This window comes from Pan troglodytes, chromosome 9, assembly GCF_028858775.2.
Source record: "Pan troglodytes isolate AG18354 chromosome 9, NHGRI_mPanTro3-v2.0_pri, whole genome shotgun sequence".
NCBI classification, from domain to species: domain Eukaryota; kingdom Metazoa; phylum Chordata; class Mammalia; order Primates; family Hominidae; genus Pan; species Pan troglodytes.
The window spans coordinates 20,069,978-20,083,168 of NC_072407.2; the positions used below are offsets into that span (position 1 = coordinate 20,069,978).

A 13,191-nucleotide genomic window follows, 5' to 3' on the forward strand; every position below is an offset into this window, starting at 1 on the left:
TTATATATAATATACAAGCATTATATATTATATATTATATATAAAATAAGCATATATATAATGCTTATTTTATATATATGAGCATATATAAGCATAGATACATGCTTATTTTATATATATAACTGCTTATTTAAGATATATATTTAATATATATTTAATATATATTTAATATATATATATATATATATATATATATATATGCCATCTACTTCTTACCACCTCCACCCCTACAAACCTGGAACAAACCACCATCAACTCCAATCTGGTTCATTGTAAGAGGCTAGTTTCCTTGCTACAGGCCATTCTCCCTTCAGAAAATTCTCAACATAGCATATAGAGTGATCCTTTCAAAACCTAAGTCATATGAAAGCATTCCTCTGCTTAAAACTCATCAAAGCCTTTCCATCTCACTCAGGGTCAAATATAAAGTCTTCACAATGTCTTACAAGTCTTTTCATAACTTGGTTCCTTATTATGAAGACTATGGCTTACAAGTCTTTTCTACTATTCTTCCTACCTACTCACTTTGCTCCTGTCATTCTGGCCTATTTATTTCTTCTTGGAACAAGCTAGCCACAATCTTGCCTCAAAACCTTTACAGTTGCTGTTCTCTCTGCCTACATTTCCCAGATATCTACACAGCTGCTCCCTTCCCTACTCAGGCCTTTGCTCAAATGTTGCCTTCTCAGTGAGGTTTTCCATGACCGCCCTATTTAAAATTGCACCCTATAAGCTGAAACTTCCTATCCCTTTCCCTACTTTACTTTGTTCTAAGGCACCTCTCACTAGTATTTGTTTATTTGTTTGTTATTTGTTTGAATTCTATCACTAGAATATAAGCTTCATGAGACAAAAATTTTCACTGACATAGTTCCAGAACTCAGACTGCTTGTAACATAGGAGGCACTCAGTAAATATCTGTTAAATACATAGGATGAATGAATGAATGAGAAAAAACAAATGAAAATCCTAAGTAATCTATTTCAGGGAAGAAAAGATGTAATGAGACTAGCTGTATGAAAATAACCATCTTTAGACGCTTGAATGGTTATTCTCATAAATAAAGGGGAGATTTGTTCTAGGAGACACGAAAGAAGATTAGAACCAATCTGCAAAGTAGGAGGAAGGAAGATTATGGTTTAGTTAACAGAAAAGAAAACTTTCTAGTATTAGGAAATGTTCCACAAAGGAACTAGCTCCCTTGGGAAGCAGTGAGCTCTCTACCCTTGGAAGAGTTCAAGAACTTAGGGAAGACTCCTCCAATGGCTTGAAGTATATAACATCTGAGGCCCCTTCTATGTTGCAACTAACTCTGTGGATGCAAAATCAGAAGCTAACCATCACGCTGATCTTGCTCTCTTTTATCATTATCAGCATAAAAAGAGACTAAAAAAACCACACTAACTGTGCATAGCTAATTACAGTTGAAGAAACCTGGCTTTCAATGGCTTCCAAAATCTTGTTCCACCCTACCCATCTTATGTTTTCTTTACTGCCAGGAAAAAGCCTTAGGCTGCTTCTTTTTTTTACTATTGAATATATCCACATTTTCCCCCAGGTGTTCATGCTCTCCTCTACGCTAAAGCAGGAATCTACTTCCCATAAGTCTGACCTACCTAAACTTCAAGTCCCTTCCTCAAGAATGTCCCATGCTTGGCCATAATGCATAATAATCTCTCTTCCTCTGAGCTTTATTTGCTCTTGTCTACAAAATGAAGATTAGTAGTTCATTAAATGTTATATGCAGTGCTGTGCCATGTCTTGTGTGTGTGTGTGTGTGTGTGTGTGTGTACAAGACACTATTATATGCTAATCTATTCATGTATGTATCTGGCTTCTCCAACTATAGAATTCTCTGAAACTCCTGTGTACAGAAATAATGCCTCATGTACCATATTAATTTAGTAAACTGTTGGACACATAGCTGGTTTCAAATAGGCCCTTACCAATTAACTAACAAATCAACGAACAAAATAAGAAATCCAGCCAGCAGGTTCAAGCTTTGTCTATCAGAAATTGCTTTCCGAAAAAGCATTTTTTCCTTCCTTTATAGATCAATTTCAAAGTCAAAATTCAAACACTGCAGATTTCACAAACAGGAATAGCTGGCAGGTATTGGGCTTTACAAATAATGAATGTGCACATCAAAACAACATTTGTGGATGTTTGTAAAAGTATATACATGAGTTGATATGAACAGAGATATTTAAGAACCCTTCCTCCCAGTCTAAGAAAGAGTAAAAGCTGGCCCTGATAGAGCCCACCATTGCTACATGTCTTCCAAATTACAGGAATATTTCTGGAGTGTAATCTAGCTTTGCCAATTACAAAGTAACTACATATTTATGCTGGCAAAGCCCCATTGTTTGCTGACCCTTCAGACCCTTCAAAGTGTATAAATAAAGACAAGGAAGTTTGTTTCATTAGGAGATAAGCCTATACGTCACATATCTCTGTAGCTGATATTGCAGGGAGGAACAGAAATAATAATAATCTGTTCACTTTACCTATTGAATGTTCTAATCCAGGGTCTTTACAGAAGGACAATACTTAAAAAAGCATGGCTAATCTATGCTAATGTAATTGTATTTTATAAGTGTCTTAAATAGGATTGATTCGACCTCTTTAAAATTAAGATTAAAATGCAAATGTTCAAATCACTTATAGTACAAGGCACTAAAATAATTATTGTAATATAACATAGAATATATACTTGGCACACAGTATTATTTTTCTAGAATAATAATATTTACTTGAATTTAAAGCTTTTCATATGCCAGGCAATGTTCTAAGCACTTTACAAACAGTAAGTTACTCAGTCTTCAAGAAGACTCCTGCATATGTCATTGGTATTGTCATTCTCATTCTACATATGAGGAAACTGGTTAGAGAGAGATTAAATGTTTCCCAAGGGCAAGGGGAGAGTTCAGAGGAATAAAGATTGCCATGTATTAGTTCCTACAGCCAAGAAGGTGCAGATCTAGTATTTGAGCCAGACTAGTCTGACTCCAGAATTGATGCTCTTAACCACAACGCTATACCGCCTCTGTGTGTGTAATTTCATGTCCTTACCAATGTCCTTTGGTAAAAGGGACATATGTTTCACATTCACATAAGCCTGGTTTACATCTCAGCTCGGCCATTTACTAGCTGTGTGGCCCTAGACAAATTATTTAACATCTCTGAATATTGCATTTTTCAATTTAATAGTGAGAATGATATTCCCTATCTTGTAAATTTGTTGTATTTGCAATAATCTGTATAATCCACTCAGCAGAGTACACAGCACACAGTAAGTATTCAATAATCTATCTTTATCATTGCTAAAAAAGTAGCCCCAAATTTAATATTTTATAGTAGTTTTACATCTGTATCATGGGGGATTGGTTCCAGGACCCCCACAGATAACAAAATCTGAGGATGCTCAAGTCCCTTTTATAAAGTGGTATAGTATTTGCATATAACCTACACACATCCCCTATATACTTTAAACAATCTCATTATTTATAATAGCTAATACAATATAAATGTTATGTAAACACTTGTTATGCTGAATTGTTTAGGAAATAAACGCAAGAAAAAAAAAGTCTGTAGATGTTCCATACAGACGCAACCACTGTAGACCTAACTACATAGTGTACTTTAGCAATAATGTGATATTTTCTTGAATTTTTTAAAAAAATATTTTTGATCCACAATTGGTTGAATCCACACAGATACAGAGGGCTGAATGTACCTGCATAATTCTCTATGAGTTCATAGGTAAATTACCATATAAGTTTCAAATAAATGGAAGTATATTCAGTCACAGTTCTTTGGGAAGACATCATTGTAGCTACATGTACCCTAATGAATATTCCCTCTACATTAATAGTAGAGGGAATATTCTGGACACCACACTCAGAATTGGTAAGGGCCTATTTGAAACCAGCTATGTGTCCAACACTTCACTAAATTAGTATAGTAAATGAGGCATTATTTCTGTACACATGAGTTTCAGAGAATTCTGTAGTTGGAGAAGCCAGATACATACAAACAAATATACAAAGCCAGATACATACATGAATAGATTAGCATATAATACTGTGTTATACCCACACATACACACACACATTTATTATCTTGAATAATCCAGATAATAATCTTATCCAGATTATTACAACATTCTGATACTTACTCTGCGAACTGAAGAGGTTAAAACCAAGGCAAGAGCTAACATTGCTCCCTTCCATATTATTGATAAATTCATTTCATAATAGCTAAGTAATAAAAAAAACTAACTCATCAGCCACAGTTGTGTAGTCAGTAAAATGCATGAAAATGTTGAGCAGTATATGCACTTTTATTGGCTTGAAAGTTATGCATGTCTTTTCAAAATCAGCTATAAAAATTGATCTGAACCCATTCCATCAAAACGTCAATAGCAATATTTGAATTTTTGTTTGTTTTTTGCTCAACTCTTGTAATAACCTCATATCTAATAAAGATCAATTTCCAAAGAAAAACTTCAGGAAATTAATAATCTATCAACTACAACTACTTAAAAGAGAATACAAATCCTTAAGCAGAAATAACACCTGGCTCTACATAGCAAGTATTATCAAAGCTGGGCAGAGGAAAATGCTCAGCATTGAGATGAAAGAATAAGACATTCTGATCATTGCCTGCACTTCAGTAGCCCTATTCTGCAGTCTAAAATGATCCTTCCATAAAGGACTGTTCTACACTATCGAGAACAGGATACTTAGTCTCTAAATTTCAAAGTTCTTTTTATGTACCATATACCACAAGCAGAGACTTCATTTTCTCCAAGTGCTAAGAGCTCTTGCTCAGATGGCATAGCCACACTCATGACTGCCAGCATAGGGCTATGAGGCATATTTTGAGACAAAGTAGTAAAGACTGTTCCTCAGTCATTTGGCATGATGGGGGCCAATACCTGAATTTGAACCTTTGCTCTTTATCACCTTTCTGTAGCCATAGAAACTCTCTAAAACTCAACTTCTTTATCTTATTTAGAGAATTATGTGACTTATATATCTAAAATCCTAGTATACACTAGATAGTCAATAAATAATAGATGTTATTAAATTGTTTTAGTTTTTTATTTTTACATGCATTGGTACATGTTGTGGTATTTTGATCTAGAGCTGTTTTAATGTACCCTTTAGTAAAGGGAACTAAATTCAATAGTATTACTGCAACTCATATTTTCAAATAAGTATTACACCAAGGTATTAAAACAGCACCTTTAGTAGCCTTCCAGACTGGCGGAACAGCCCCACTATGTATCACTACATACACAGGGAACATGACTGAGGGAGGGCAGGAATCACAAAAGGTCCCAAACTTAAACTTTGGATTGTTCAAAAGAGATTATACACAATCTTAGAGGTGTACTAACGGGATTAAAAGAGAATGTTTATCACATAATCTTAAAGTGGACTATGAATTAGTATTTTTCATAAATCCTCTAATTATCAGCTGAATAGCCCAATTATACCACATTGCCCTTTTTAGCGTTAAACGCATTACCTTTAAAAATGCAAACATTTATAATACAGAGGAATTTGATAATCCTATTTTGTCATGTCTTCATTTATTAACATACTGGGATCTTTTATAATAAAGTGGCTTAAGCTTCTCTCTACCTCTAAAAGGTTCTGCCATGGTATAAAGAAATTAATTGATCATCTGGTGTGATATAAAATATGGTTTTCTGTGATAGGAAATACATATTAAATAGTAATGATAATGCTAGAGTTCACCTTTATTCGTATCGTATTAAGCACTATATAAAGTACTTTTAAAAGCGTTGCCTCATTGGATCCTCTCAACAATCATACAAGATAGTTTCCACTATTCGTTTCATTTTACACACGAGAAAACAAAAGTTAGAGAAGTTTAATAACTTGCCCAGGTAGGTGGCACAGTCAGTATGTGAACCCCAGCAGTCAAACTCCAAAGCCCACGCTCCTCCCGAAAACACTGCAGTGTATTGCACAGATTCATGACCCAGACTACTTTCATTGGCTTTGTTTTCTTACTCTATTTACTATTCCTTTTAAACACATGCTCTGAAACCAACTTTTTGTTCCACAGGGTTACCTCTTGAGTGCCCTTAAAAGTGAATAGCTCTTGGCTTCTCCTTTAAGGTACCTCTTTTTCTACCTTCAAGTGAAGCTCTCTTAGTTTTCTGGCACTGCACAGCTCCTCAATTCTCCTCCAACTTCACAGCAAATGCAACTTCCCTCTTGCTTACTCCGCTTCTCTCTCTCAAGCTCTTTCCCAAGTGTTTCCCTACTCTGAGTCCAGCTGCTTCAGGTCTGTGCCTCAAATGGCCCTCTGGATTTGCCACCCTGCTGTGCTTCTAGGTCTGGGTATGCTGGAATCTACAGTCATCTGCATCCCCACTTATCCTGACTACTGTGGTTATGAGGGGCCTCTTTTGAATGCAGACAGCCAGTCAGCCAAGTCGAAATTTATACCAGAAATCTATTACCTAATTTTTAAACAAAATGACATGAAATCAGACTTGAAGATATCAAAAGCATGTCTAGTTTCTGATTTAAGCAAGAAAATACACATTGTTACTGCTCCCACCACAGAATAATTTACTGCAACAGGAGTTCTGGATCTTATGCCAAAAATGAGGTCCTCTAACCAATGTCGAGGCCAATTATCTTGTGGTAGATCCCACAACAAAAGCAGACTATTGTGATTAGAGTCAGAAGCACCACCCAGAGAAGCTGGAAAGCTTATGGGGATTTCTTAAGGTTAGTTTTTATTTTTCCTCCCTGTGTGTCTGCTTAAATAAACTACCAGAAACTCTGTGTGTGGCCACTGAGCATCTTAAATTGGCTTGGGAGACAATGACAGGGGTGATCAGCTGGGAGTGAACTGTTCCAGGTTTGGCTTGATTTGAGCAAAAGCCATGGTGCAAGGCAGTGCCCCTATGACACAGCAAAGATTCTCATGGCCAAGCCCCTTCATTATGCCACAACCTCCTCTTTCCCTAATCTCCTTCCCAAACATACTGCCAGTAGCCATCCTATAGTTACTTACCGCAAAAGTAAAGCCCAGGTGGCTAAATTCAGGAATACTTACCCCACAGTAAAGAACTGCCTCATCTCCTGTCTCCGAGACCTCATCAGTTGCTTATACTCCCCAATCCGAAGCTTTTTGCCATCAACAATGCAGGTGCGTTTCGGTCGGGGTTTGTATTTATAGTTTGGGTACTTCTCTAAGTGGATCTTGCTTAGCCGGGCCTGCTCTTCATAATAAGGTTGCTTCTCCTGGTTGGACATTGATTTCCAGCGAGATCCTAGAAATAAAAATAGCCTTAAGTACCCAAGTGGTCAAGGCAACATATTCTAGGCAAACACAACTAGATATACCTTCCCACCACTTCACTCATCTGTGCGCTGGGTGGCTCCAATTCCCACATACCACTGGCTGTCCCAACTATACTTTTAGTCTATAACACAAAGAACAATTTTGCGTATGATACTTTCTTGTGTTATTTATCTCAATAGTTTAAGACTGATGCTACTGTAGTATTTTAAAATATATCTTTGCTGCTTAAAGATCATCACCTACACCAAGGTCTTTCCCCATCCACCTGCCTACCCTCTCAACAGGGATAAAAGGCTAAACCTCCTAAGCATACTTTTGAGCATGACAGGATTCTCAGGAAAAGCTTTCTTTGTCCTAGAAATTCAAACATCTCCCAAACTCCAAGTATCTTTAGCGAAACTATCCTTTGACAAGATGTCAGCAGATGTTGAAATCATTCCATATATAAAAAACTACTGTGCACAAGTCTGCCATGGCCTAGGTAATTAAAAAACCTAAGCTCTACCTAAGAAGTTATAGCTTTAGAACCGGAAGATACCATTGGAATTATATATACCATTTTCAAGTACTATAAACGCTCATTCAAAGCTGTACCAATAAAAGTACAAAAATTTTTAATACGGTTTATACAGGAAGAAGGATAAGTATTCACTTCTCTAATATTGTTTATAAAGAATTATCTAAACACTTGATGAAGAGGGGATGTGTTTTTTTACATGTATCAAATTGCATTTTTGTGTCTCGCTGGTGAATAAAGCGGTAACAGCTGTGCAGACTGGATGTTAGCTATTCTTCAGTGGAGATTTTTCATACATAAACAAATGGAAAAGTTGTACAAATATTCTCTGCAGCCAGCAATATCCTGGTCTGCTTTAATAGCACATGCATCCCTGCTCTTTCCTGATTGTTGTTCAAAAGTTGTGTAGAAGGCCTAAGCAGATAGGCTTCTCTGTATTCTGCTGGTTTCCAGCAGCTTAAAGCCCCAATTAACGAAGAATTCTTGGTGCTCTTCAAACGCTTGCACTTAAAACTTTACATTTTAATGAATATACTTACTATATTCCTAATAATTTTTTCATAGAATGCACACAAATAATATAGATTCCCCACAGCTGCCGAAATGGAAACAGAGAGGCTCTGTGCCCATCTGAAGGCTTACTCATATTGCTACTAAAAGGGCAGAAAAATATGAAAATCTTCAAGTTAGATATAAAACTGTAAGGCCAGAGAAGCACTGATTTTTTTTTTTTTTAGAATGTCGTTTAACTAGAAAAAAAAATGTATGTCCACTAGGAACATTTTGGTTTGAAAGATATTTAAATTCAAAAGAATAACATCCCTATGCATAACTCTGAAGCTCTAAAAATAAAAACCACACTTAATTGTAATGACATTTAGTATCCATTTTGAAATTAGAAAATCAAAAAAAAAAGAAAAACATATTTAACATTTCACCACTATTTGATCTTATGTATGTTTTAAATTTTTCTTAGAGGTCACTGCCTCAAAATGCCTCAGAATCAAGTTAAATTATTTATACAGTGACAAAACATGTGTATCTGTGCATGTCCAGATCACTGATATTTACTCAGGTTAAATATTTATTACTTTTGAACAAAACATTTAAAAAATTAAAACCACAGTTTAAGTCTCTAATGTTTTTCAGCTTCTTAAATGGCTTCCTTTGAGATTTTGTCACATCGTGACAGCTTTAAGTAGAGCAGTGCCTTCTGTGTTTTTCCTTTTTAAAGAGGAAACATGTTGACTGTAATGCTGCATGTTGAATAAAATATGTTTAACATGTTGAGCACAATAATTCCAAACTGTACAATCCACACTAGGCAAGCTCTACACTAATAGAACAAGGCTTGAGTTTAATCCTGAGAAATAGAGACTCACTCTGGCAATTTACCACAAACTGGGCCTCTCCCCTGCAGCTCGTGTGTTCAGCTCACTGCTATGAAATTTGAACTAGTCATATCTTATTAAAATAATTGTAGATTTATTTTACAAGTTTTAAAGTGATCATCAGAGGCACTGTTTTGCACTCCATGAATTTCATACCATTTTGGGTTTCTAGTCCTTGATGAATTCTTTCAGTGGGACATATAAACCCAAGAACACTAAAGCAGAAAACTGTAGGGTCTATGAGTACTTCATAGCAACATATGAATTTAAGAGAACTGCACAGTAAAAGGAGATAAAGCTTGTCTCCACGATTCTTGTTTAGCAGTGACCTCTCAAGAGTTGCTAAATTCACAGTATTAACACATACTATAAATAGTTTTGTCTCTGAAATAAGTGTTCAGACAGTCCTGCCCTGGCACCTGGTGGATATAATAACTCCCAAACCTACATGCCACATTATGGGGTGGGGGAGGCAGACGTGATGACGAAGGCTCCTGCGGCAGCTGGCTGACCTTCGTCTAACTTGCGCCCGCCACAATCTCCCTTAGGATCCTAGTTATCCCCTTGCTTCCCACCCTGGTGGCACTCATGGGATTTGCAGGGGAGAAGATCAGCTTTAGCTGCACTGCTGCACTCACCTAAGATTTTGCTAATGTTGGAGTTATGCATGTCGGGGAAGGCCTGAAGGATTTTTCTCCTCTCATCCTTTGCCCAAACCATGAATGCATTCATTGGTCGCTTGATGTGTGGCTCGCTGCTGGCACGGCCGCGGGCGTCCCTGTAGACTCGTGCTTCAGCCACAGTGGCACCTCCTGTTGGCCAACAATAATACTGCTGTAGTTTAGCTGCAGAGCCATTCATTGCTTTACTTCCTGTAATGTCAGGGCAGGAAGAACAAGATGAGTGGAAAGCGTTATTTTGTGGATAATGTCACACAGCTTGCCGCCTGGGTCAGCTGTTTTCCCCAGGTCCTCCTCTTCTTTTCTAAGTGACTTCTTGGAAGTAGAAGGCAGGTTCAAATGACAGTTCTACAGGCTCTTCTGATGTAGCCCTCAAAGACACACTAAGAATTAATTTTGTGTGTGTTTTATACACCCTACCACATTTACTACAATAAATGGTAGGTGATCACAGAGCAGTGAATGACATTACCTTATGGTAAACTTTCCTGCTGTAATTCCTTTCTTCAAAAACATGCTCTTACTGGTCATTTTAGACTCCTTTGCCCCAGATCACAACCACTCTATATGTTTCCCAAAAATGGAATTGTTTTTCACAATATTGTCTTGACCTGTGCTCTTCTCACTGCCTAGAAGACCCTTCTCCTACTCTTTCATGCTAAATCCCATTCAACCTTCAATCATGTTTCATGATTGAATGAATTAATTCAATGAAAAATATTTATTGAGCAATTACTATAACCTAGGTTTTATGCCAGGTGCTAAGGAGACCATGGTAAATAAAACAGCTCCTGCTTTTAAGGAGCTCACAGTTCAGAGTAAGGACAGACAATTATAACAAAGTGGGTGAGAGGTGCTACAATACTGAATTAACAGGGCACCAAAAGAGCACCAGATAGAATGGTCAGCTAGTGCTTCCTAGGAGATGTGATGTCTAAACCGAGTCTTCAAGGATGAATAGGAATCAACAAGTGAGTGGGAGAGGGAGTAAAGTCTGATGGGAAGGGTAATTCAGGGTAAAGGAACAGCACTTGCAGTGATGCTCCCCAGGCTGCACTCAGTCCTCTTGCTTTCAGGAGACATGCCCCATAGTAATTATTGTTTATGTGACTATCTCCCTCCTTTCCACTCCTCTCAGGAATATGAGATACATAAAGTTAATGATTATGCTGTACTCATTCTTGTATCCTCAGGATTTTTCACATAATAGATAATAAAATATTCATTAAGCAAAGATTATTTGGTTTTCAACTCATATGCAAAAGTCATAGACTAAGAGGCATTTATTTCAAGCGTCCTGTTCTATTTTTCTGTTGTTTAAGGGTAGTTCTTTAACATCTATGAAACTATGCCTAAATTCCTGATGCTATATAATTTCCAAAGAGCTGACTCTAGTAACATACTAGATTGAAAGCTCCCTGAAGATAGGGCAAGGGATGGGTCTTATTCACTGCTGTATTCCTAGGATTCAATAAAGTACTTGGCACATAGGATTTCAATTAGTAAAATATGTTATATTAATGCATGATTGAATAAATAAATGAATGAATGAACATGGCTCTTACTTGTTTTCATGCACCCTATACCAGGGCGATATACTGATGTATACTTTGTGGTGTGGCAACTCCTGAATATCTCCCACAGATTGAGAACTTCTATAATTAAAGGTAAAGTGGTCAGACTGATAGCCTCAGACAAGGCTTCTACCACATAACAGGAAAGTCTACGCCCAGAAGTTTAGAAGCAAAATATACATTAAAACCAACATTTCTATTTTCTGGAAAAAGTAAATCCTTTCTGCTCAGTGAAGTTATTATACAGGACCAACATGATTCAATCAATCTCTGGCCCTTCCTCTCTATTTTTAGATACCTTGGTTAAGTAGACATTTGTTTGTGTCAAAGCCAGTAATAAATTACAACATTATAGTGCACTATTATTTAGCAAATATGGTTATCATTTACTGCAAACAAAAGACAGTATAAAAGGGTGGGATTGGCTAACATGAATTTTTTTCTAAACAGGAAGGAGGGCAGAAAGGCTACTTTCTGAAGATTATACAAAAATAACATATTTTATAAACAGCCCTTCTTTTAGGCCTACTAGACAGAATGATCCTTTACATGAAAAGTCTTAGATCCCAAGATGCATAACTAATATGATACCTTTTTGCCACCATACCCACAGTACATTAATTTCATTTAAAATGCACTGACCATACAGGATAAATTGATTTCACTTTATATGGGTTTGACAGCCATGTTTATTGCGCAGTGAAATGTAGTGTAGCTTCCAGCTGACAATATCCATCAACACAGGGCAATATGCTGACTGCTGGGCCAGATGAAGGCATACATTACTCTGGAAGTGAAACACTCATTCAGATATGACAGTGTCTTCTCCTGAGGATCACCATGGTAATTTATGATGCCCTCAGTGCCATTACTTTACAACTGACATGGATTCAGCAATTTATATACTGACATGCATTCACATAAAAGGAGACAGGTTTGTGGAGAATGTCAGATGCAAAAACATTTCAATATTATTCTAAGTTAACTGCTATGCCACAGGTGATTAACATTTGAGCCTGCTTTTACTGTTGTAGCTTTCTCTCCACCTCTAGCAAAACCAAATAGTCAGCTTCCATTTATTTCTTCATTTAAAATATGTATTTCATCGTAAATGGGAAGTTTTACTGTCCCAAAGACTGACAGAGATCATAGTGGATTTTTAGATGCTGGCTTTGGTATAAACATTCTAGATTCTCTACTCCATACCAATAGAGTCTCCCAGATATGCCATACATATGCCCAATCTCTCTCCCACACATGCTGTACCACAGTCTTCACATATCCTTCCTACTCTCTTCTACTTTACCAGTTTCTACCTTTTTCTGAGGAACAGAGCTCAAGTCTGACCTCTACCCTGCACTGACCTTTTCCTTTCCTCCTACATCACATATTATCTTCAGGAGCTGAAGGACAAGGAATTGATTTCACAGCAATTCTCTGGGACTCACATGTAACGCTTCCAGAAGTTGCAAAATTCGAGCACAGTGCACAGAACAAAAACAAGAATTAAGAAGGAGAAGAATAGAAAATGCTTTAGATCATGTGCACATTGCTTTTTTCTGGTCACCTCTTCTGTCTTCCAGAAGGAGTGAACTAGAAATGAATGGGGACATCCTAAGCTAAACTAGAAATGTTGTATCAGATGAACCAAGATTTGGGAAGAAGAGATTTAC

At 36.9% G+C, this 13,191-nt stretch overlaps 1 protein-coding gene across 50 annotated transcripts in view; it reads right to left on the minus strand.

The window, feature by feature from the left end:
• The window catches only part of SOX6 (SRY-box transcription factor 6), a 770,159-nt gene that overhangs the window by 12,172 nt on the left and 744,796 nt on the right, over positions 1-13,191 (minus strand). For 41 of the 50 annotated variants that reach the window (XM_063783833.1, XM_063783834.1, XM_063783836.1 and 38 more), the window contains 2 exons: positions 9,903-10,136; positions 7,108-7,324 (listed from right to left, as the gene is read on the minus strand). In XM_063783833.1, the coding sequence (XP_063639903.1) occupies positions 7,108-7,324; positions 9,903-10,136 (451 nt within the window). The remainder of the gene's footprint in view (positions 1-7,107; positions 7,325-9,902; positions 10,137-13,191) is intronic. The other 9 variants (XM_063783828.1, XM_063783852.1, XM_063783848.1 and 6 more) reach the window with 1 other exon arrangement.